Genomic DNA, 26,386 nt, shown 5'->3' with positions numbered 1-26,386 from the left:
TTGTATGGTCAAACTGCAAGTGTTGCAGCTGCCAGCATGGCCACATATTGTGTGCAAAGAACATGATGGGTCAGGCTTCGCAGCGCCCCCTAATGTTGATTTGAGTTGCGAATACGCGTGGCGCCCAGTGGAACATGCGGCATTGCGCGAGTGCAGTCAATACGGCACGACACAGACAGACAGAAAAACTTTATTCATAGCATGTGAGTTTGGACTCTTCTGGGTCCCTGGACCACCGCACGGTCCCGCACTACGTCGAAACGTTCATGCTCCTTTTGCTCATGACGTCGGCAGCCCGAGCCACCGCAGTAACCTGCGATGTCGGGTCCGTAGACGAGAGCAGGACCTCCCAGTCCTCCCAGCTTGAGATGGCGGGCTGTCCCTGCGGGGGAGGATCGGCAGGGCAGCCAAAAAGGATGTGGGAGAGTGTGGCGTGAGGGTCTCCGCATAGGGAGCATGTAGGGGAGGTGCCACAGTAGTGGGATAGCAGCTGAGGGGATGGGAGAGAGCGGGTCTGGAGGCGTCTCCAGAGGATCTGTTGGGAGTGCGTCAGGGAGGAGTGGGGAGGAGGGTAAGACCGACGGTCCAAACGGGGTATTTGCGTGAGCTCCGCAAAGCTGTGTACCCGCTCCCTCGAGAAACCCGGATCGAGGCTGTCCTGAGCCCGGCAAATTAAACCTCGGGCCAATTTATCGGCAGCCTCGTTTCCGGGGTTCCCAGAGTGAGCCGGCACCCACCGGAGCTCAACCCTACGTGGTAAATTCTGGGTGGGGATGTTCAACAAGTTCCAGGCAGGGTTGCGAATTCTGCCTCTGGCAAAGTTGGACAAAGCAGTCTTTGAATCGCTAAAGATGTATTCAGCATCCGAAAGGGCAAGGGCTAAGGCGATGGCGATCTCCTCTGCTTCCTCAGGTGTAGAGCCCGAGGGAAGATGGTGAGTTAGGGGTCGGGGTAAGGTTGGGTTGTAAGCAACTGCTACAGCTTCATGCGTTGTACATGCGGCGTCCACCCAGATGGCTTTCTCGACCTGTCCGTAATACTTGTGGAGGGCATTTGCGCGAGCTACGCGGCGAGAGATGTGATATTGGGGATGGACGTTTCGAGGAAGGGGTTTCACTACAAGGGGTGTATGAATGTGTCGAGGAATGGCCATAATGGTTGACTGATTAGCGGGTATGTTGATGCGAAGGGAGGCGAGGATATTGACACGTGTACTTGTCTTTATCGGGCGACAAGTTTTGTCGCCTAACAAATGTTATCGCACAGCGCGGGACGCGCCTGCATGTATCCGAAGTTTCTGGAAAGTTATCGATGCTTCTATCCGCTGTCTGTTGTCGCCGAACATTGTGTTATCTGATTTCATCGCTTGACACGAATGGTGTAGAACATTTTAGAAGGCATGCGGGTCCCAACGTTTAATGTGGAACATTCGATGATTACTGTATAAAAGCCGACGCGCTTGACCCGCTGATCAGATTTTCGACGATCGCCGACTGTGTTCGCCGCTTTCGTTGTGCTATAAGTGTAGCCTGTTTTGTGGGCACAGGTTCGCCCAATAAAAGCTAGTTTTGTATTCCACCGTACTGCTTCTTTCTTCGCCGTCACTACCACGTGACATCTGGTGGAGGTGCTGACATCTGGTGGACGTCCTGGTCCAGAGAAAAGATGGACATGAACACGTGATAGCTTACGCTAGCCGGTCGTTGTCAAAAGCGGAAGGCAATTATTCTACAACCGAAAAGGAATGCCTCGCCATCGTTTGGGCTACAGCGAAATTTCGCCCTTACCTATATGGCAGGCCATTCAAAGTCGTCAGCGACCATCACGCCTTGTGTTGGCTAGCGAATTTAAAGGATCCCTCAGGACGGCTGGCACGGTGGAGCCTCAGACTACAAGAATACGACATCACCGTAACATACAAGTCCGGACGAAAACACTCAGACGCCGATTGCCTATCCCGCGCCCCCATTGACCCGCCGCCGCAAGAGGACGAGGATGACGACGCCTTCCTTGGAATAATAAGCGCGGAAGACTTCGCCGAACAACAACGAGCGGACCCGGAACTTAAAGGCCTCGTCGATTATTTGGAGGGGCACACCGACGTTGTCCCCAGGGCATTTAAGCGCGGATTATCTTCCTTCACGCTTCAAGATAGTCTACTCGTGAAGAAGAACTTCTCGCCAGTCCGCGCAAATTACCTTCTTGTTGTCCCGTCAGGACTTAGTCCAGAAGTATTGCATGCCCTACATGACGATCCGACCGCTGGACACCTCGGATTTTCCCGGACACTATCGAGGATACAAGAAAAGTATTATTGGCCGCGCCTGACCGCCGACGTCGCCCGTTATGTCAGAACATGCCGAGACTGTCAGCGACGCAAGACACCGCCGACAAGGCCAGCCGGATTACTACAGCCAATCGAGCCTCCTTGCCGACCATTCCAGCAGATCGGGATGGACTTGCTGGGACCCTTTCCGACGTCAATAACCGGAAATAAGTGGATCGTCGTGGCGACGGACTACCTCACCCGCTTCGCTGAAACAAAAGCACTGCCGAAAGGTAGCGCAGCCGAAGTGGCGAAATTCTTTGTCGAAAACATCCTGCTGCGACATGGCGCCCCAGAAGTCCTCATCACCGACCGAGGAACGGCCTTTACAGCGGAGCTCACCCAAGCCATTCTGAAATACAGTCAGACAAGGCACAGGAGGACAACGGCTTACCACCCGCAGACGAATGGTCTTACGGAGCGGCTGAATAAGACCCTCGCCGACATGCTAGCGATGTACGTCGACGTCGAACACAAGACCTGGGATGCCGTCCTGCCGTACGTAACATTCGCTTATAACACGGCGGTGCAAGAAACAACACAGATCACGCCGTTTAAGCTGGTTTACGGCAGGAACCCGACGACGACGCTCGACGCCATGCTGCCCCACGTCACTGACGAAGAGAATGTTGACGTCGCTAGCTATCTCCAGCGCGCCGAAGAAGCCCGACAGCTCGCCCGCCTACGGATCAAGAACCAACAGAGGACCGACAGCCGACACTACAACCTCCGACGACGCTTTGTTGAGTACCAGCCCGGCGACCGTGTTTGGGTTTGGACACCGATACGCCGACGAGGACTCAGTGAGAAACTACTCCGACGCTATTTCGGACCCTACAAGGTCATCCGACGTATTGGCGCTCTGGACTATGAGGTCGTGCCAGACGGCATATCGCATTCACAGCGACGTCGCGCACGACCTGAAGTGGTCCACGTGGTGCGTCTTAAACCATTTTACGGACGCTAACGAACTTTCCTTATTTTGTTTTTTCTTTGCTTTGAGTGCTTACTTATTATTTTCGCTTGTTTGCAGCATCGGGTCGATGCTTTTTAAGAGGGGGGTATTGACACGTGTACTTGTCTTTATCGGGCGACAAGTTTTGTCGCCTAACAAATGTTATCGCACAGCGCGGGACGCGCCTGCATGTATCCGAAGTTTCTGGAAAGTTATCGATGCTTCTATCCGCTGTCTGTTGTCGCCGAACATTGTGTTATCTGATTTCATCGCTTGACACGAATGGTGTAGAACATTTTAGAAGGCATGCGGGTCCCAACGTTTAATGTGGAACATTCGATGATTACTGTATAAAAGCCGACGCGCTTGACCCGCTGATCAGATTTTCGACGATCGCCGACTGTGTTCGCCGCTTTCGTTGTGCTATAAGTGTAGCCTGTTTTGTGGGCACAGGTTCGCCCAATAAAAGCTAGTTTTGTATTCCACCGTACTGCTTCTTTCTTCGCCGTCACTACCACGTGACAATATGGCGGCCAGTGGCGCTCGAGGCAAGTCTTAAATACTGCGTCTGAAGGTGTGCCTCAACTAGTTCAGGAAGTGTGTTATGCATGCCTAGTGCAAGGAGTTTGGCTGTGCTAGTACTGCGAGGCAGGTTGAGGGCTGCCTTAGTTGCAAGGCGGATCATGGCGTTCACGCGCTCGGTTTCCGTGCAGTTCAGCTTGAGATATGGAGTGGCGTACAGAATGCGGCTAAGCGTAAAAGCATGTACAACTTTCATGTTGTCTGCTTCGTCTAAACCCTTGTGCAGGGAAGATACGCGGCGTAGAAGCTGCAACACTGATTGCGTGGAGGCCTTGAGTGTTTTAAGGGTATGGTCATTGCGTCCGGAATCCTGCAGGTAGAGATCAAGGATGCGCAGGGTGGGAGTGATGGGGATAGGGGATCCTTGTAAAGTGATTTGGATGGGTGAGTTGGCGGCAGATTTTGGTCTAATTAGGAGGAGCGCGGACTTAGAGGGGGAACATTCGAGTCCGATAGATGATACGTGAGCGGAGATCGTGTCGACTGCTAATTGTAGAGTTTCCTCAATTTGCCCGTCTGAGCCATGAGTGGTCCATGCGGTAATATCATCAGCGTACAGAGTATGTTTTAGGTGTGGGATGAGATTGAGCTTCTGGGCTAAGGGGATGAGAGCAATGTTAAATAAAAGGGGGGAGAGGACCGCGCCTTGCGGGGTTCCAAATTCACCGAGCGTATAAGAGGGTGTGCTGAGCTGATCAATGTGCAAGGAGGCAGTGCGGCCAGAGAGGAAGGCGCGAACGTAGTTGTAGGTCTTAGGGCCTACCTGTAGTTCCTGCAGTTCCCGTAAGATGGCAGCGTGTCGAATTCTGTCAAATGCCTTAATGAGGTCAACCGCCAGGATGGCTTTAGTAAGATGGGGGATGGTATCATCAAGCACATCGTGCGTAATTTGAAGTAGGGCATCCTGCGCAGATAGATGCGCACGAAAGCCTACCATACTGTGGGGGAAAAGGTGATTTTCTTCCATGTACGTTGTCAGTCGGGCGAGGATTATGTGCTCAAAGGTCTTGCCGAGACAAGATGTAAGAGAAATGGGGCGGATGTTCTCAAGGGTGATGGGCTTGTGGGGTTTTGGGATAAATATAATTTTTCCATGCTTCCAGGAGGCAGGGAGGGTACCTGCCTCCCAGCACTCGTTAAAGTAGGTAACGAGGTGAGATATGGAGGCATCATCAAGATTTCGGATGGCAGCATTCGTAATTTGATCTTCCCCGGGTGTGGTATTGCGCAATTTCAATAGGGCTGCACGAAATTCAGATTCTGTAATAGGAGCGTCAAGCTGTGGTTGGGGTGAGCCCGTGTACTCGGGATGTTTGCAAGGAGGACCTGGGGTGGTATAGGTGCGTTTCACCTGCGCGAGGAAGGCGTCGGTGTCCTGCCGATGATTATGGGTGAGGCGGCGAATGCTAAGACGCGTCTGAGTTTTAGATTGCGTGGGATCGAGCATATGGCGTAACAGGTGCCAAGCGCGGGTTGTGGAGAGATTGCCTCGGAGGCCGTCACAAACCTGAGCCCAGTTAGCTTTGCAAAGAGTGGCACTATGGTGTTCTATTTGGGATTGAAGCTGGGTGAGTTTGAGTTTTAGTTTCCTGTTGTGCTTTTGAGTTCTCCACCTTCGCGTTATGTTCTCTTGAGCTTCAAGAAGGTGGGCGAGCTTACTGTCGATAACGGGGGTGTCTGGGGTAGTATCGAGCGTTTGGGTATGTTGGCGAATGTCTTTCTGTAACTGAGTAGTCCAGGTGTCTAGGTCGAAGGGGCCCTGTGCTGGCTGCGCTTGCCTAAATTTACGGAGCTGATCCCAATTAGTGTGCCTAGCGGTAAATTTGCGCTGAGGTCGGCGATAGTTCACCGCTATGCGAATCAGGTGGTGGTCGCTGCCTAGTGTGGCTTGCGTTCTTTCCCATTGTAGGTGAGCCAAGTTTCTACCAAGCGTGAGGTCTCGGCTAGTATCGGCAGTAACACTGTTACCAATCCGCGTAGGTAGGCTAAAATCATTAAAGATGGTCAGGTGAAGTAATAGCGTATTATTGTATAAAACTGTGCCTCTGTGGTTGGTGCGTCGATAGCCCCAGTCCACGTGAGCGCAGTTAAAGTCACCGGCAATCAGTAGGGGGTTTGATCCGGCCATTTGGGTTACGGATTTGAGGAGTGGAACAAGTAGGTGAATCGGCTGTCGTGGGAGAAGATAGCAGTTAAGCATGAACAGGGGAGATTGTGCAGGGGTGGGGGGTAAAATTTCGATGAAGGTGTGAGCAATAGGGGAGGTAACGTCGTGCTCCGCGTAATGCAAGGTGTTACAGACGTATGTAACCACCCGAGGAAGATCAGTGGAGTCAGAGGGGATAACAGCGTATCCTGGCAGTTGCCTGCAAACATTGGCATCCTGGATAGCGATAATGTCTGGTGGGGACAAAGAGTTGGCGATAATCTGCTGCAAAGGGTCGCGCTTTCGCCGAAAGCCCCTGCGATTCCATTGAATAATTTGTAAGGAATTATGGTGCCTCGGAGGAGCCATGTTGAAGGGTGGCGGGGCGAAGGAGGAGTGCAGAAGGTGGGACTGCGGGAGGAGAGGCCGCTGAGAGTCCAGATATAAGGTTAGCTAAACGCTCCTCAACCTTGGCCATGATGCTAGATATGACCCTATCTATTATACCGGTAATGGTAGCTTCAATCATAGTCTGGCACTGTGCAGTGACCTGCGCAGTAATGCGCTCTGTGAACTTGGATTCTAGGTTTTGGGCGAGGTCCTGAAATTTGGCTTCCAGGTCTATAGGTTGGACTGGGCTCTCATCAGGCCTCCTCTTTTTCTGAGGAGGTTGGTCGGACGGGTTGGATGAGGAAGACGGGGATGGTGGAGTGGGGGGTAGAGCAGGGGTGGAGGTAGAGAGGGCTGCCTTGAGCTGCCTTACCTCATCCCGCAGAGCCTTCACGTCCGAGTCCTGGGAGGTCATGGTGTTCGTCTTGGCAACCTTGGAAGCCCATGTAGAGGTAGACGGGAGGGTCGTGTTAAGCGGGGGAAAGTCCTTCTTGGTAGGGAACTTTGACTTCTGGGCCGATGGGCTAAGTCGTTTGGTGGCGGCATTTCTTGCCTTGCACGAGCCGGTGCCCGTGAGGTGCTGCCCCCCACAGAGAATGCAGATCGGGATGCAGGAGGGAACATCTTGCGGCTCATGCTTGTCCCCGCACCGCGGGCAGAGACCACTCTTGGGGTGGGGGCACACGTCGTGTCTGTGGCCCGGTCGACGACAGTTTGTGCACGCGTCTGGACTTCCCTTGTACGTCGTGCATCTATGCACTACACTCATGTAGCGTATGGTGTGAGGGACTGGGCCATGCGCAAATGTGATCAATATGGAGAGGGTCCTACCCATTCTGCGGGCTGCGATGATATCAGCTTCCGGGTTGCGAGTCTGGAGGTCTTGTAGCATCTCTTCGGGTGTTTCCGCCCAGTAGGCTTGCGAGATGACTCCGCGCGCAGCAGCGGGCGGCGGTGCGATGTAGGCGGCGACGGGGTAACTGGTTTCTTGAAGGACCACTTCCTTGAGTTGGACGAGGTGAAGGGCCGTTGACTCGTGAGGTGTAGCGACCGTGAAGGTGTTATTCGTCGGGTGAATCCGGAGGTGAAACTCTCCTAGGTCCCGGTCAGCGGCGGTGACTCGCAGAGCTTTCATGAGTGGCTGCGCCACGGCTCCGTTCAAAGCGAGGCCTCCTCTTGGTCGGAAGCGAGGCCTCCTCTTGGTATAGTGCCGGGAGGGAGTGAAGCAAGTTGCTTACTTCGCAATGCGATTGCGTGCGTCACGCGCAGCTGTTGTTGTTGAGCACGGTATGTCGGCTTGAAGGTCGCAGGGGCAGTGTCGGCCGGAGCACCGACGGCGGGCGCGGCAGGCTTATCTCGAACAGGGGCTGCATGAGGAGGCACAACCAGCGTTTCCGGGCTTGGTTTGCCTCCCTTGTACGCGCGGAGTATCGTGGTCCACTCGCTGGGTCTGAACGTTGTCGGGTCGAGGTCTTCGCCCTGCACCTCCATGGCTGTTGGGGGTGGGTGCGCTACCAGTGATTAGCGAGGCAAGACCAAGTGCCGCGGCTGGCCAGGAGCAGACTTTCCGACATCGATGTGGTCCAAAAAAGTTCGGATGTAGGTTTAGCGGTCGGCAGCGGCGCAAACGGAGGGGATTCGTGCGTATTCCGTGGTGACTGGCACACACAGCGCAGGGCACCTCGGGAGGCCCGGGCGGGGGGCGACGGGCAAAGCTCGCGCCTCGGGAGGCCCGGGCAGGGGGCGACGGGCAAAGCTCACGTCGGATCGGTTCGGAGTGCGCGCCGACGGCACGTACGCTCTCTTCGGGCAGATTTCGGGGTCCGGAGAGCGCCGACGGCACGTCCGCTCACTTCGGGTGGCTGTGGTCGACTCTACGGCACGAGTGCCGTCAGCAGAAGATCCCATTAGTATGTAATCTCCTTGCCTTCAACCAGCAAAAGCATAGCCTTTATGACTCGTATTTTAAAACCAGAGGACGTTACCCTAGAAGAAAAAAAAGCGAAGACGCAAAATTCGCTATAGGGGATCATAACATTTGGTTGTGAAAGTTCTTAGGTTTTTTTAATTTTTTCAAACCTTGATAGAACAATAAACAATATAATAACAAGGGCTTGATGGCGCAGCCCACCGCCCTGTTTCAAAGAAGACGCTCATAACATTCATCCACTTGTTCATAAAATTGAACATTATCTACTGGATCTTGTACTTACAATTGCCAATCTCAAAGGCCATGTAAGCCATAGGTTTTCCAATGCTTCCTGTCATACTTCCTGTAGACGCAGAAAGCGATTGCAGGAACCGGAAACACATCATGGCCGCCATGGACCAACGCTTTTGCTGGCTGGCTGTTGGGCTGCTGATAGAAGATAGATGTTTAGCCAACGTTTAGCCTGTCTCCGTATGTCTGATTGTGCGTCGTTGTCGCAGTTCGTGCGCTCGTGGGCCCGTATAATGCTACGCTTTCCGTGGTGATGGTGCCCAGCGATGGCCCTGTCTGTGTGGTGATACTTAGCGAACGCGTTCCAGTCATCTCTGCGGCTCCGGCAAGGCTTACTTTGCCCCGTGCGCTCGCATAGCCTTTATGACTCGTATTTTAAAGGCCGGCGCTGGGTGCACGCGCGTGGCAGCAGACATAGAGTTACTATACTGACTCTAGAGGACAAGCTACCCATAGGGCCCATGCATTAAAATCGGGAACCTCAAGAGCGCCGCCATGTTGCTACGCGCCGAGGTTGCCAGCTCCTGAGACGCTTGCTAGACTTGGTGACAGTAGTCAGTTTTAATCCGGCAACAGTAGCAGCATGTAGCAGCGTAGCAGCATGGCGTCTCGCTTGAAGTGTTGTGATGTGTGCGTGCAGCCGTGTGTTTGGGCTTCATAAGTCGGTTCTTTATTCTATGTTGCGGGATGGTGTGGGTGTGGTCCATGTTGGCCGTAGAGCTGGCAGTTATGCAACCGAGGGATGATCCTGTTCAAGCTTCTGGTGGTATGCGGTTTTCAGCGGTCACGCCTGTTGCAGGAGTGTCACTCGACGACGTTACGAGCTCGAAACTGTGGTCAGATTCCTCGTTGGTGTTCCGTAATTATCTTCGCACGGGCGCGGTATGTTGCAAAAGCCGCTTTAGCGATCTATCGTCGTGACGATACATCGGGTTTTTTATTATTATAAGTAATGATCCAGCTGTAGGGCACATGTAACCGACAAACGGAAGTCTCAGGAGAGCACCTGAGATGGTAGTAGAGCAGGCGGCGCAGGAACTCCAGGGCACCCGAGGGACAGTGGGGGGATCAAAGCTCGAAGCAGAACGGTACGTAGGTTGGGGCCGCCGAGGCAGGTGTGTGCCAGGGAGTGTTCGCACGGACAGCTCCCCTGGCACGCGCAGCCGTGCCTCGCAAGGTCGAGATACTTTAAAGGCACCTGCGCCCATGGTCTTCCTTTTGCCTCGGCGCAGTGAGCACGATTAACGAGAATAATGTGGAGGGCATCCGGTGCAGTCGCGAATGCATCATGACAAATGTAGCTCGCGTCGCCTGGCGTCTGTAGTAATATCAGAGTTGGTTGTATGAACTTTATGCATAATACGTTTTGTTACGGTACCTCAACGGAATGGGTCTAGGGGACGGTGTTGGTACATTTTTTCGTACCGCCCTAGTCCTATAGTACCCCCACTACAAACACACACATACCCCCTTTTTTTTATGTATACATACAATTCCTTGCCATGACGGATCATAGCCTCCTTTATTTTTGAAAAATAGAGGAGGCTATGGACCGATTGACCAGTTCAAGTTGTCAACTTGTCAGTAACTGTCGTAGGAATCACTGTAATAAACATAATTCCACGATCGGATTGTTTACTTTCATTTTTTGTTGTAACACTGAGGACTACATAGAACTTTATTTTGTATATGTGAGAGAAGTATGTGGATATCACGAGCTTAAGCCAATGTGCGATACACAGACAAAGCAGCTGCTACAACATGAACTGCATTGAGGGCCACACAACACATACGTAATTAAAGGTGCAAAATATAGGGGGAAGCTTCAAAATACGCTCTGTAGCACTGCAAAGTATAACATATATTGTATGTGTACAATAAATGTTCAAAAATACAATGCATCAATGTACCATTTGCCTTCAAGTTTATTATGAAGTTCAAGTTTACTGAAGTTTATTATGAGCATATGTACAACAGGGATCAACTAACACACCCGCAGTCGAGGTGGCTGTTCGAGGTGTGCTGGCTGCCTCAGTGTAAGAAAAAAATGGCTGTGGCTTAGGTAAGGTTAAGCCCAGGATGCGAAGCATACTAGCCTTTATTTTAGTTGTTGAACCACTGTTTAGCCTGGTGAACTGCTGTTGCTTGGCTATATTTGGTTCGGCTAGACGAAGAAACAACTCATGCATTACTTCTTCGCCTTCAAGAGTGGAACGCGACAGCGTTCCCGTCGACCCGCCAAGGGGTGTAAGACAATGGGCTACAGGGCAGCGACTACGCGCCCCGCATTGGACGCGGTGAGCGTCGAGCAAAGCAGCGTTCGGCGCGGCAACGAAATGTGCGCCTGAGCAAGAGACGCACGCCTTAGAAACAGCGCGTTTCTAAGGCAACACCGCATTCACTAGAGGCGCTTTTGTACCGCTTTGAAGCGTTGTACTCGTGGCTCAGTGGTAGCGTCTCCGTCCCACACTCCGGAGACCCTGGTTCGATTCCCACCCAGCCCGTCTTGCAAGAGTTGAGCCAAAGCCACTTCTCCTCTGTCGTGACGTCACGGTGTCACGTGATTTCATGGTCACCGCCGCGCCTGAGGAGCTGGGTTGAGCCCTCGTAATATGCTTCGCATAAAAGAAATTGGGTAAATGTCAACACCAGTGCCACTGCTTCTTGCCTCTGACCTGCACGTGCCTCTGCGGCATCTTTGTGCACAAGTGTGCTGGCGTGGTGAGGCGTAGGAGTCATCCGAGAGAAAGTGTATTGTATACATGGAGGAGTGGCTGTTCACATTGCCTGTCACTTTCCCTCAAATGTTTCCTTGGCGACTAGGGTGACACACCCGCAGTCAAGGTGGCTGTTCGAGGTGTGCTGGCTGCCTAAACGAAATAAAAAGAAATTAGATGAATGTCGATACCAGTGCTATTGCTTATTGCCTCTTACCTGCATTTGCCTCCACGGCCTCTTGGTTTGCGGAGTCTGTATGAGGGAGCTGCTGTGGCTAGGCGTAGGCATTGTCTAAGCAAAAAGAAAAGGCCATTTAAATGGGGAATTATGGAAATAAATGCAGTTATGTCTGCTTCTTGCACTCTTCTTGCCTAAAAGTTTTCAAACATAGTGTCCAGAACACACCAGCACTTTGACTGCTTCTGCTTTTTACCTGCAGGTGTTGTTGCGAGATCCTTAGTATTGTTACGAACTTCAACCGGTGCCACCAGTGTTACGACATCCAACCGGTGCCACCAGTGATACGAACTTGTACCGCTGCACCACGAATACGGCTTTGTGGTCCCGTAGCGCTCGTCACCCGTTTCGTGACTGAGCGTTGGTAGCGAAGACTCCGAGCCTGGCGTCGATGAGAATAACAAAAGGGACTTTATACATTATATACAGGTTATCATACAGGACATGAGCGGATCGGCACTGGGGCCGAGAGCTCACACAAACGCGACTGTTCTCGCACGACGGCGTCCGGCGAAAACGCGTGACACATCTCACCCCAGTCGGGAGCGACCCTCTCTCCAGGTGGGGTCAGCGGATCCTGTTTTCGAGCGGCGTGTTGCTGCTTTTATAATCCCCGAGGCCCATTGTCACTCAAACGGCCCAATACAAAGTCAGCACACGACGGTCGTCCGAGGGGTCCAACCAGCGACCGCGCTGGCCACTCGGTTCAAAGTTCGCGCGCGCGGTGACCTCCAGGCAAGGGAGGTGCGGCGCCGGGCCGTCGGGCACACGCGGGCACGTCAAAACACGCTGCTCCGCCGAGGCTTCTCCCGCACGAAGGCGCAGCATCTTGACTTGTGAAGGGAGAATTATGGCGCTCGCAGGATAGATTCTGCATCTTGCAGATTCGGGATCCGGGCTTGTGGTAATGGCACAACAGCATCCCCGCCCTCAGATAAGGCGCCGGGAAGACGAGCTGCCTCCACGTGGCTCGGATGCCAGGCGCGCACGTTCGTCAGGCTCGTCCAAGTTCACATCCAGTGTCGGGACGCCAGGTAACCTCACGTGCCCAGGTCCGACTCGCCAGGACAGGAGCTCTGCTCACCACGTCGTCGCCAAGGCACCTTGACCAGCTCCGCTCGGGTCGTTCCTAAGACCTTGCTTCTCGCCACTGGTCCCGCTTGGTCGTTCTGCAGCTTGCAAAACCGACCGGCAAAAGGCAACACCCAACACGAACAAGTGCCCTCTGTCTCCCGTCAAACACCAGACAAGGCCATAATTCAAATCAACCTAACTAAATTGTTTTCCCCTTTTTTTTCTCCCGCTGCAACAGGAGGCAGGTGTACGATCCAGTACACAAGGCTCAAACAACCAGTTTTCAAATTATCAACGCAACAAAATAGAAACAATTATTAATCATCAATAATAATGACAAATAGAATGGTCCCCTTGAAATCGCTTGGACCGAAAACATACTTCTGAGGAAGCAAATGAGGTCATTCATTTTTCCCGGCGATATTTCCGAGGAATCAGAAGCTGTTCATATTTGCGACCCTGCTTATCTGTGTAGCGGCGGTACAATAAGCCAGATTCCTCGTAAAATGAAACCCTCTTTTTTTTCACTCCCAGTTTGACGCTCTTCATCAGATCGGCTATTGAACAATCTTCCTTTTGCTCGCGAATCAGAGTTTCTCTTTCAACTGCAGCCAGCTCCTGCCAGCTGGCGGAAACCGGAGCGAGTAGGAAGCCTGCGTCGCCTAACTGCGGCGTCGTGTCCTTATCGCGGCTAGCACGGTACGCGTCACTCCCAGTCACTTCCAGGACACGCTCGACCAGGCCAGCCTCCGAGCTCTGCCTCTCCGGTGCCTGCTCGCCACTCAAGTTACCCTGATCAGTCCGTGTGCCGCACCGCTGTTCGCTCACCGACTCAAAGTCAAGTTCCCTCGACAGCTGGCGCGCTTTGGATCGCGTGAGGGCCATGTACGCCACGTCGGCAAAGAATGATTTGCCCTGATCCTTCAGCAGCTGCTCCGAGCTATTTGAGAAGAGGTAGGGAAAATGCTCCGGGAGGGCGGCAGACACAGCGGCTTCTGTGTTAAGTTTCCCAAACTCTCCTTCAATGGTAACCGTTGCGATCGGTAAACAGACACTCTCCTCCTCGGCCACTTGCCGTATCCAAGCGCACTCTCCCGTAAAATCACTCGAGGAGACGAAAGACGGGTGAACAACGTCCATAGTTGCTGCCGAGTCTCGAAGTGCTCGGCACTTCTTGCCGTTTACCTTAATTTCCCGCATATATGGCTCCAATAGTCGTATGTTTTTGTTAGTTTCCCGTATTGTCGCAAAAGCAATTTTCTCCGGGCAGCTCACTGCGATGTGCCCTTGCTTTTTGCAATTGTAGCAAGTTAACGGCTTCCGTTTTTCAAAAGAACGCGTCGTATCGTTTCGCTGCTTGGGACCATCGTTAGCATTCTGAGATGCATTCTGTCCTTCCCTTACAGTTTCTTTGGTAAGAGACTCATCTTTCCGAAACTCGCGACGCGTGATTTGCTTCCGTTCGTCGGACTTCCCGGAAAACACATCTCTTCTATCAGCTTTTTCTACGCGCACCGCCTTGCTGTGCAAGCTGCGGCGGGTGTAATACTCTTCCGCTAACTCTGCTGCCTTGTTTAGCTTAACCTCCTTTAGCCTATCTTGCAGCCAGAGCCGGACATCCTCATCAATGCAACGGTAGAACTGCTCCAACGCGATGCATTCGACGATTTTGTCGCGGTCGTCGTAAACCTCTTCGCCCTTCAGCCATTCCACCAAGTCGGCTTTTAGACGAAACGCGAAGTCAACATTCGACTCCTTACCCTTTTTTGCGTACCGGAACCTCTGCCGGAAAGCTTCGGGCGACAATTTGTACTTCCGCAGTAGCGCTTCCTTCACATCACTGTAGCTCTCAAACGCCTCTTTCGATAAGCAAGTTATTACGTCTGATGCCTCCCCAGGAAGCAACGCTAACAGATTCTGTGCCCAGAGGGATCGCTCAATGCTATTCCGTTCGCACACGTGCTCAAATTTCACGAGGTATTTGGCCATATCCTCTCCGACGACAAAGGGTGGAAGTTGATCGCGTATTCTTGGAACGTTAGAAGTGAGACTAGGCGCTGGCGAGCTATTTCGAGTCTCCAACTCTTTCATTTTAAGCTCGTGCTCACGAATCTCTCTCCTTTCCTCCATGCAACGTTCCTTCTCCCTCTTTTCCTCCTGTTGCTGTTCTCTCCTTTCCTCCTCTTCGCGACGTTCCTGTTCTCTCCTTTCCTCCCTTTCCCGTCGTTCATTGATATCCGCCCAGGCCTCAGCGGCCTCCTCAGCCGTTACGTCCCCAGTCCTCATGACCTCAAGGATCGCATTCTTTCTTTTGGTTGAGCCCAACTCAATGCCCAACTCCTCACAAATTTCGAGAAGTTCCTTCACCTTGTACTTCTCCATCGTTCACACTGTCCTCCTGCTGTTTACCCTTTTTGAATATACCTGCCGTACGCTACTATAACACTACTAGTAAGACATATGCAAGTATATCACACACTGCCCTGTTTACCCCCTCAGCATCCCCTGGTTTTCAAAACACTCTTACTAGGCTTGAAACACACAAGGTTATCACAATGCAACACCAAATCCTTCCCTAAGCTACTATAACCTGTGTCAGAGAAAGTCTGGTGTTTGAGGTAAACTTCAGGCACTCACCGCGCCGAGGTAGCTGATGCCGGTCAATCCCGTAGCTGCCATCCAGTGTTACGAACTTCAACCGGTGCCACCAGTGTTACGACATCCAACCGGTGCCACCAGTGATACGAACTTGTACCGCTGCACCACGAATACGGCTTTGTGGTCCCGTAGCGCTCGTCACCCGTTTCGTGACTGAGCGTTGGTAGCGAAGACTCCGAGCCTGGCGTCGATGAGAATAACAAAAGGGACTTTATACATTATATACAGGTTATCATACAGGACATGAGCGGATCGGCACTGGGGCCGAGAGCTCACACAAACGCGACTGTTCTCGCACGACGGCGTCCGGCGAAAACGCGTGACACATCTCACCCCAGTCGGGAGCGACCCTCTCTCCAGGTGGGGTCAGCGGATCCTGTTTTCGAGCGGCGTGTTGCTGCTTTTATAATCCCCGAGGCCCATTGTCACTCAAACGGCCCAATACAAAGTCAGCACACGACGGTCGTCCGAGGGGTCCAACCAGCGACCGCGCTGGCCACTCGGTTCAAAGTTCGCGCGCGCGGTGACCTCCAGGCAAGGGAGGTGCGGCGCCGGGCCGTCGGGCACACGCGGGCACGTCAAAACACGCTGCTCCGCCGAGGCTTCTCCCGCACGAAGGCGCAGCATCTTGACTTGTGAAGGGAGAATTATGGCGCTCGCAGGATAGATTCTGCATCTTGCAGATTCGGGATCCGGGCTTGTGGTAATGGCACAACAGTATGGCTGCGTGCAACATTGTAACACTTGGTGGAGGCATTTGAAGTGGTAGCCAAAAATATAAAGAATCATCCTTGTCTGCACGAATGCTTTCAATTTCTAAATGCAGTGGTAACTATCACTATTGGTGCAAGGCCCCCCCACATCTATGCGGCAAGTGCCATAGCTCGAAACTGAATTGTTCCTTTATGTTTCACAAGGCATCTGATATGTCCACATTAGATGTGATGTGTTTTTATTTATCCCAGTGTGGAGAGAGCATCATTAAATGGCTGAAGTACTATAGCGCCAAACAGACGACACAAGAAGAGACACGGACGAGCGCTTATGTCCGTGTCTCTTCTTCTTGTGTCGTCTGTTTGGCGCTATAGTACTTCAGTAATATGCACCAACTAGCCCAACAAAAAGTTCTGCTGAAATATCATTAAATGTTTTGTTTATTTTTGCGTGTCTTGTTTTTTGGTTTATTTCTGAATTTATCATGATGCTAAAGTGACTTATGTAATGGCAATCAGCTTTTGTTTTGCAGAAAAACAATGCATTTCCTGACCCATTGTTTGACATCCCCTCACTCGCATAATTTTGCAGAGTATTCTACCTATATTGACTTGCTTGACCTCCACTAAAGGGTCTTGCATTTTTAAATACGACTCTTTCCTTAAAATCATTCGACACTTCTCATAATTTCTGTACCTTAATTGGGCTTCTGATACTCTGCATTCACTATTTTTGCTTGTTTCTGACTAGAAATGTCTTCTTTAATTTAGAGCTTAAATTTTACCTTTGGAACACACGGAAGGGCTTGCCATTGCATATCTGCATAAAAGGGAAACATGTTTCATTAAACATTTGCAAAATCCCATTGAAGATTGATGAATGCAGCTTGCAGTGTGATATGACTGAATGAGCCATAAAAGTAACTCATCTCACTTGGTAAATGAAAGCACATATTAGTGTGATGCACAAGATACGTTACACTAACGTGGTGGGTTCTCTTGCTTATAAAGCAAAATAATCGGTGCGCGAGAAAAAAATTATTTTTGCATAACCCTTGTACACACTGACTTAAGGAAAATGAGCTGGAGCTGTCCACATGATGTACTTATTTTACCTGCGAGTATGGTCAACAAAAATGTGTCCCAGCTGCTTAGTGGTATTCCGGATTATGTCAGTATTGCATATGTGCCTGTTGTCGAAAATAATTGAATTTTGAAAGTGCTCGCAGGGATCTGATGTGCATATCTGCAGTTTATGGGTACATGTAAAAGACTCAGCATCAAGTGCAAGTGAACGGTCCCACAGGCCCGGAGTCGATCATGCAAATAGATTCGCTGCACAAATTTGTGACCAGAAAAGATATGCCACATGAAATGGCATGCAAGGAAGTGTTGAAAATATTGCACAGTTAATAAAACGCCTAAGCTATTAATATGTGGCTTGATGCACTCGTTATGCAAAACGGAGGTGAGGCGTGCAGACAGGAAACAAGAGTAGAGTATTTACAAGCAAACAACACGCGCGCCGCCCACTTCTCTACTCTTGTGTCCTGTCTGCACGCCTCACCTCTGTTTTGCATAATGAATCCTTACGAACTAGCTCAGCTTTCTGTCGTTCTAAGTCTCGATGCACTCTATTTCGTCCGCATTAGGCACTCGCCTCTTGATTACTTCGTGGCACAGAAATACTCGGTCATCAGGCTGTTTTTCTGCTGTGGCCTTTGTAGAAGCATGATTGTTCAAAGTGCAACAATTAAACAGATTCTTTGAGTTGCTTGTGGCTTCGCCAGTACAATTCCGGTGCGCTGGTCCGCCTGTCCAGCAATTTCCTACTGAAGGGAAACCTGCAAATAAAAACACCGCTCCGCATGCAGAAAAATGCGCTACTGTGACACTTCTCGAACGATTGTGATGTACCACAAGAGCTGCCTACTCGCGTGATATTCTCAACAAGGAGATAAATTCGTTTACTTACATGTGAAGGTATATGCCAGAGCACTTCGGGGCTTCGGTGGCACATAAGGCACGAGTGTGTCATAGCGTCCGATGTCGACGCGCGATCGCATGTCAAACGAAACTACTACGCATCCAAAAAACAGATTCGAAACCGAAATTCGCGTCATCCTTTATTGCATGAATGCGTACATCGTGATTTACATAAGTCACGGACTTAGCGATCGCTTTCTGTAAACTTAATATTAACGTACCACCTTCATAAAGCCATCAGGTATGCGTTTTTAGGTGACAAAGCATAAGGTGACCTGTACTTGTTCTCAGCTCTTTCAATAGTAATTGCGCTGGCCACATTGACCAGTAGCAACAGGGCGGCGCCCTAGAGGTTCCCACTTTTCCGGCCCAGCTTTTCCTCTAGAGTTGTTCTACTAACTCTATGGCAGCAGACGACCCCAAGTGGAGTCCGCTGCTGCCACGCATGATGACGTCACAAAAAGAAAACTTAGTAAAAAATACATGAAATGCTAACGTTATCGTTTTGTTTTAAATACACTACGCCTAAATAAATAAAGCATTTATTTTGTGCTGCGTTTCAAAATCGAAAATGACTGTCGGCGCTTACACACGCGTGCACGCAATGGGAGGACCGTTGCGATTCCTTGTGGCTGTGTGGTGTGTACTGTAGTATTGAATCACTGTGTAATATCGGCGAGCACGAATAACATTGCCGTTACGAAGCTACAGAAGCTTCGAACGAACTGTGCTGCATCCACGAGACAGCACGACATGTCGCATCATTTGGACTGTCGGTTTCGAAGAGTCGTGGTAGCACAGCGCCGACTGCATATTGGGTCACTGTGTAATATCGGCGAGTACGAATAATGTTGCCGTTACGAAGCTACAGAAGCTTCGAACGCACTGTGCTGCATCCACGAAACAGCACGACATGACGCTTCATTTGGACTGTCGGTTTCGAAGAGTCGTGGTAGCACGTACAGCGCCGACTGCATATGGTGTCGACACGGATCATGCATATTGCAGGGTGTGTCGTATGTAGCGATTCTTTAAGTTGTGTGTACGCCTTCTGGCAAAGTCGGATGTCTGTTTGGCCTTGGACACCACGTCGACACACTGCTCTCGAGCTCGAAAACGCAGAAGTGGTGCGCGTCGGCATTGACGTCGATGTATTGAGCCACAGTAGAACTATGAGCGGCTGGGCCACGTTCTGCAATATTTGTCTTCATAGTTAACATTGAAGTTGCTCAACATGTTCCTTTAGAACTGCGGCGAGCAGGTGCTCAAGCAAGTCGCGATTCGCTAGCCGCCAAAATCCGATAAACAAGGGAACAGTATGAACATGCAAGACAATTAAGAAACAGTACAGGTAAATGCGACATCGAGTGCCATATAAAAATTGCAACAGCTCACTTACTTAGGCAATATCTGCAACAGCAATCCTACGAAGGATGAAACATTTGTTTTTTTTTTCCGCGATCGATGCACAACACTTAAGCGGCAACTGCAGCAACAAGCATTTGGAACGAGTTTAAACGTTTTTACCATAACAGAAAAAAGTTCTGCCAAACTGAGAGCCCACATATGCTCCATTCACATCAGTAAATTCAACAAACAAGAGCAACAGCACTGAAAAACGTAACAGGGGCTGCACAAGACTACACTACCAACCATAAACGCGCTCCAAGGCATAAAGAAACGAGCTGCTCCAGCGTTGCGCCCAAGTGTGGCTCGAGATCACAAGCTCGAACACCATCCGGTTCTTCCAGCGCAACTAACTAGAACAACATTCTATCACACAACACAGTAAGAAACCGTAAAAGCTGAAACGCTGAAGCAGCTCCAGCAGCGCGCGCAAAACTATAAACCGGAACACGCCATACTTGTTTAAACAACGTCATCATAACTGTGACGTCACTTCCGTGCGTGGCAGCAGCGTTTTGGTATGGCATTTCGCTTCTACCACGCGCGTGTCACCAGTCACCGCCTATTTTAAAACCAGAGGACGTTACCCTAGAAGAAAAAAAGCGAAGACGCAAAATTCGCTATAGGGGATCATAACATTTGGTTGTGAAAGTTCTTAGGTTTTTTTAATTTTTTCAAACCTTGATAGAACAATAAACAATATAATAACAAGGGCTTGATGGCGCAGCCCACCGCCCTGTTTCAAAGAAGACGCTCATAACATTCATCCACTTGTTCATAAAATTGAACATTATCTATTGGATCTTGTACTTACAATTGCCAATCTCAAAGGCCATGTAAGCCATAGGTTCTCCAATGCTTCCTGTCATACTTCCTGTAGACGCAGAAAGCGATTGCAGGAACCGGAAACACATCATGGCCGCCATGGACCAACGCTTTTGCTGGCTGGCTGTTAGGCTGCTGATAGAAGATAGATGTTTAGCCAACGTTTAGCCTGTCTCCGTATGTCTGATTGTGCGTCGTTGTCGTAGTTCGTGCGCTCGTGGACCCGTATAATGCTACGCTTTCCGTGGTGATGGTGCCCAGCGATGGCCCTGTCTGTGTGGTGATACTTAGCGAACGCGTTCCAGTCATCTCTGCGGCTCCGGCAAGGCTTACTTTGCCCCGTGCGCTCTCGTCCTACTGCGACGGCGGTGGTGGCGGCTCGCCGATGCTCGCTAAGCCTAACTGTGGCCTGCAGTGGTGCTCCTGATCGACCCCGGCTCACCAGACTGCCCGTTCAATGATACAGCTTATCTGAAGACTCATCCTCACGACTCGCGCGCGATCACTGTGCCGCAACGCTAAGAACCACGTTTGATGCTGGTGCCATAGCGCAAGTTTCAGAGCGCCTGTGTGACACTCCCAGCAGCTGTGTTGTGGTGACTAGGACGTGATCGATTTCGTCTGCCCAAACGCTGTCTAGCGGAAACGCCGGCGCATCGACGAGCGCGCGTGCGTGTCGTGTGTTGGCTGAAGTTTCCTCGCAGTGATTTTTTTTTTTCTCGGTCGCCTATCTGCCTTGACTGCGCCCCCGTGGCGTGACGTACACGACAGGAGACATGGCCGGGAGCTTTGATCCGTACGATAAGAACAGGTCAGTATCCGAACGTGTGTTGTGTGTATAGCGAAGTTGTGCGTGACATGTTTCGGCCCAAGCGCTGGCCTCCGGAGATAAAAGCGACCGACCGCACGTATGTACAACCGGACGCACGGCTGCAACGTTCGCGGCTAAACCGTTTCCTTCGAGCAACCGAACCTCCTTACTTGTTATTTGTTTTAGCTCTATGCCCCGAAACAGCGCATTCCTCCCGCCGTTGCTCGCGAGCCACTTCTGCTAGCGTCTTTCCACGCCGCGGCGGGGAGCGCCCGTTTATTTTGGGGTGCGTTCCCCCCACCCGAAGATCGTGTTTCACGGACCACCACTCGCTTAGGCCTACACGCTTCCAAAAACAATCATTTTGCAGGGTCTGAAGGCGTCCTGGGATAGCTTTCGCAACGTTTAATGCCGAACACAACAAAAATAAAAAAAATTCGTTTAGCGCTAGCTTTGAGTAGCGCCAGTTAGCCTGTCGCAGCCTTCCTGCAAAGGCCAATCCGAACGTGTTTCTGCACGTTGTTTTCATCCAATTACGGGAAAATTAGGGGTTGCAAAGACAGCACACATAAGAGCGACTTCTGCGTGCGAGAATCCTTGGGTGGCTCGCCCCCTTTCTTGCATTCACCTTGTAGGAAAGAGCCTTCTTTCTCTGGGATGACATCTGCGCGAGCCTCCTAAAAGCATCGTACCCGCCGAATGTTCTCGGCCTCCAATTGGGGACATGGTAAAGCGTACGGGCAAATTTATGAGTTTTGCTCATGTGACTGTTTTAAAGACAAATCTCCTCAGATGTCAATTGCAGTGATAACATTACACAATGCGGCCATCAGCATTCGTAGAGGGACTTTAGTTTTCATTTCATCTCTTCTTTGTTAAGCCCAAATTCCCAGGAGAGTGCAAATGGATCACTCATTCTTGTCGCTCGATTGCACAGCTCTGTAAATATAGAATTCGTCGCTCGTCACCCAAAAGTGTTATGGGTGACTAGACAATAACACGAAGTCGGAACTTTATGTACATCAGTCAAATACTACCAATTGTTGCACGGAACGAGCTAACGACTTAATTTTGATATAGGCAAGGATAAAAACCTCTTGTGAGTCCTTTAGAAATATTTTCTCCTGATTAAAAAAAGCACTTGTCATGCCAGTTTTGCCGTGTATTTGCAGTCCTCATACCAGCAAAGTCGGGGAGACACCACTCAAATTCATCGCTCGCGTTGCATACGACTTGTAGATGACGAGCGAACGCAACAGCCATCGTGCACATGATTGCTTGCATCGGGTTTATGCTTGACTTTTTTGTTGTTCATCACGTTTGTCTGAGGCTTGTCAAAAAGGCAGCAGCAGTGACATCTTATTCATCTTAATTGTAATGTTTTCTTAGCAGTGATCATGTGGTATTGCGCAAGTTATGACCTCATCATCAGCTTAGGTTGGCGAGTTTTTCTTTTAATTAGGGGATCTCCTCGCTTGGCGTGCATGAGTCCTGCGTGGTTTGGTTGACATCTTGTCGACCCGCCAAGGGCGCTATTATAATTGTTTGCTTATCAGTCATGTCCCCCGATGCTATCCAAGCTTTGCAGTTTCCGAGGACTACAATGTGACACTGTTGACATGGCGACAAAAATCGGTGCTGCACAATAAGATGAGGCTTCCATTTTGCTAATTCCATGCAGATTAGTGAAAGCTGTTGCTCCTGTCAACCAGCTGAGAAGATAACTTGAAGAAAAGCTTGTTCGGTGACCACTGCTAATTCTCTTGTGGACAGCACTAGATGAATGGAAAGTGACATGTATTAGTGGTGCACATTAGGTGAGCTATGTCCTTTCCCAGACATGCACAGCATAGTCTCGTTCCACTTTGGCTGACAGGACTGGCAGTTTCTTTCATGTTGTATGCAATGGGCAGGACAGAGCATAGAGTGATGCTCCTCTGTGTAACCTTCACTGAATTAAAGGTGCCATGACGTGGTGGTCTGACTTTTCTCAGTTTATCATTTTAACTGATAGTAGAAGGCCCAGTATAGTTATTGAATCGCAATAACTAAGCTTATGGTGCACAGCTTAACTAGAAAGTTCTATTTGACATTGCTGCCTCTAAGCCCCTCCCACTGACGATCGCCATTTTGGCATTAACTGTGTGACATCAGAAATTGTGGGGGCACCGCTTTCTTGTCTGCTATGAAACATTTCGAGAACACACTGGTAATTTTGCTGTTCAAGCTCTGGCACCCAACAGCAAAGCAAGGGTGTTGCCATTGAATTGTGCCAGCAATTTCTTTACTTGTGCTATAAAAAGTTGCAGCAGATTGCCTACACTCTTAAGCAAAATTGCACCCTTTTGCACACAACAATAATTGTCATCTGTCTTGTCCGCATTTCCTTAATTTAACGCCGCGAGCCCCGTGCTTCGAAGTCACGAACGCCATGCCCATTATCAGCATGACAGAGCGTTCTCGACAGGAAAGTAGCAAGCACAGCGTTTTCAAGGTAGGAAATGCAATCAAGACAGATGACGATCATCGTTGTGTGGCAATTATACACCCCAAAGTGTACATTTGCTTAAGAGTATAGATGCACAATGCAAAGAACAAATTGACATGGCAGTGATTGCATAATTCCAGCACCTACAATCACTTCCAGTGCTTACAGCATGGAAATGCGTGGCCTTTGACATTGGATTCAGTTATTCTGAGCGAACTGTTTGTGGGTTTGGGTTTCATTTTGTCGCCACTCAATGTTGCTAGACTGCCGTACGGTGTCTTATTTCTTTCATGTCCCTTGTTTGTCATTACAGTTCAACTGCACCGAATGCGTTAAAATTTTGCCAGCTTGCTGTGGGACACGTATGGTTTATCATGCAATGCAGGATTGAAGCTAGCAAGTTTGGTGTCATTGTCTCTTTAAAATTAATTGAGTGCTTGATTTGTGGGATTTAGCGGCCCATAGCAACATTCCAGCTATAGGAGACCACCAGTGGCGTAGCCAGAAATTTTGTTCGGGGGGGGGGGGGTGGCGGGGCGATGTTGCAGCTCGGCCTCCTCCTTATAGAATTTGTCGAGGGATCAAATACATGCATAATAACTGCATTACCATTGCCAAAGATGCTGCAAATGAATTCTTGAATGCTGCACACTGTAAAGACAAGTACATATTTTTTCATAAAAGAATATAATTGTGTGCCCCAAAAAATTGTGCCCGAAATAGCCGGTGTCAATGCTTCGATGTTTTTTGTCTATTTAATAAGTCAAGAAAATATCACACCAACTTTAGAACTATGTCAGTTTGAAACCAGCAAAGCAGTGCATGTCGCTGATATAAAAAAATGGAAAGGCCATGAAATGAACAAGTTGAGGTCAAATATGTTAATGAAACTTTGTTAGTCAAGAGCCTTGTTTACATTTTTATACATATGCAAAGGCCAGGGAAAAATCTCAATGACGCTGTCATTTCTTCTAATGTATTGCGCAGGAGCAGCAGGTCGTGCATTGTAATTGCACCGAAATTATAGTCGCAACAAAGAGCACATATAAAAAGCAGGAGTTCTGCAAAATATACGAGGGCGAGTCAAGTGAAAGTGAGCCAATGCGAATATATGACAAGTGGAGTACTTTATTTAAATGTAGCCTCCATGAGCACTTACAGATTTGTCCCACTGACTATTGAGCCGCGTGATTCTCGCCTCATAAAACTCTCTGGGTTGCTGCTTGGAAAAGTCCGCAACCGACTCTTTCACGTCATCGTCAGACATGAATTTGGTGCCCTTTAGCTGTTTTTTTCAATTGCTCCAAAATGAGAAAGTCACAAGGCGACAGGTCTGGGCTTTGTGACGGATGTTGCAGCGTTTCCCGCTCTAACTTTGCCAGTTTTGTATTAACCACATCAGCGACATGGGGATGGGTATTGTCGTGGAGAAAGACGACTCCATTCGTCATTTTTTCACGTCATTTGTTCTTGATTGTGACATGCAGCCGATCCACCGTTTCATAATATCGGAAATGATTGATAATCTCTCCAGGTTTAGCAAATTCGGTCAGTAATGGCCCCCCGACAATAAAAAAAAAAAAGAAGTCAACCACACCTTTCTGACTGAAATGACGGCTTTTGCTTTCCTTGGGGGGTGGTGAATTCGAATGTTTCCACTGTAAGCTTTGCTGTCATGTTGCAGGCTCGTTGTAGTGGCACCATGATTTATACCCGGTCGTAATTGCAGCCAAGAAGTTGTCACCCTCATTGTGTTACCGGATCCAATGAGTCAAGGCAGCGCCGAACTTCTCCATCTTCTGGTGGGGATTAAAATTCTTGGGCATCCATTGCGCATACATTAGCCAATAACTGAGATGTTCATGAATTATGATGTGAACCAAACCGTGACTGCCATTCACACGGTCTGCCTGTTCATCGATGCTTATCCTCTGTTCTTGTTTAATCAGCTCATCAACCTTTGCAGTTATGTTGGGGGTGATTGTACAGTGGCTTTGGCTGGGTCTTTGACTATCCTTGCAACTATCACTTCCTTCTTTGAACCGTTCCCTCCAATGCTTGACTGTGGCCAATAGAATGCAATGTTCAACGTACACAGCAGCCATACAGCGACTAATTTCTTTTTTGGAAACACCTTCAGCTGTCAAATCGTCACGACACCACGCTGTTCTACTTTTGGTGCGTCCATTATGACATGTAACCATATTCAACCCAGTGTATGAGACTATTAAAGAACATTTATTCTCACACCTACATGTCACTTTTGTAAATGATCGATGCCTGTGTGCTACATGCATGCCTCGCAAATAATGGACAGAACCATTGTTGAGCAGGGTTGGTTGGCTCACTTTCACTTGACTCGCCCTCGTACATTAGAAATGCGAAGATACAATGTAATACACAAATGTGAGGATACAGCTTGACAAAGGGCAAAAAAGTGCCACTGGAAACAGTTTGCTGCATGTGTACACAAAACCTCGCAATAAGATATTTAAATACAAGTATAAGTCTCCAATAAATTTACGTATCTAAGAAAAAGTCACCGCATATAATGCATGAAACAAGGCAAATAAACACGTTGTGCAATCACAGAATCCTAAGGCCCGCCACCACTCCCCCTGATGTATCGCGCGCTTTGGAAGGTGGTGCGCTTCTTCCCCGCTTTTCACCCTTGTACGCACAAGACTGAACCACCATCTTTGGCTCACCCATGCCTCCCCTCCCCCCCCCCCCCACACCCCCTTTCATTCGCACATACAGCTTGCAGTGCGCAGTCACAAGGTTATAGCACTTCCACTCTATACAAAACATGACGGCGATGGCAGGAATGCGCCTGCAGTGTCCATGTA

General features: G+C 49.8%; 1 protein-coding gene and 1 long non-coding RNA gene across 3 annotated transcripts in view; one reads left to right on the top strand and one right to left on the bottom strand.

The window, feature by feature from the left end:
• Positions 1 to 11,387: 11,387 nt before the first annotated feature.
• Positions 11,388 to 18,080, bottom strand: LOC139050090 (uncharacterized). The gene is made up of 3 exons (XR_011508781.1): positions 17,996 to 18,080; positions 16,806 to 17,864; positions 11,388 to 11,629 (listed from the first exon to the last, which is right to left on the bottom strand). It is a non-coding gene; the product is annotated as an uncharacterized lncRNA (long non-coding RNA).
• A 2,308-nt stretch (positions 18,081 to 20,388) lies between these two features.
• Positions 20,389 to 26,386, top strand: part of Crk (Crk proto-oncogene, adaptor protein) — a 59,396-nt gene continuing 53,398 nt past the window's right edge. The window contains exon 1 of one of the 2 annotated variants that reach the window (XM_065443431.2): positions 20,389 to 21,049. In XM_065443431.2, the coding sequence (XP_065299503.1) occupies positions 21,015 to 21,049 (35 nt within the window). In that variant the 5' untranslated portion in view covers positions 20,389 to 21,014. Of the gene's footprint in view, positions 21,050 to 21,081; positions 21,147 to 26,386 lie in introns of those variants that run through there. The other variant, XM_065443430.1, reaches the window with a different exon arrangement.

This window comes from Dermacentor albipictus, chromosome 9, assembly GCF_038994185.2.
Source record: "Dermacentor albipictus isolate Rhodes 1998 colony chromosome 9, USDA_Dalb.pri_finalv2, whole genome shotgun sequence".
Lineage (NCBI taxonomy): Eukaryota > Metazoa > Arthropoda > Arachnida > Ixodida > Ixodidae > Dermacentor > Dermacentor albipictus.
This window is presented reverse-complemented; position numbering and strand designations above follow the sequence as displayed.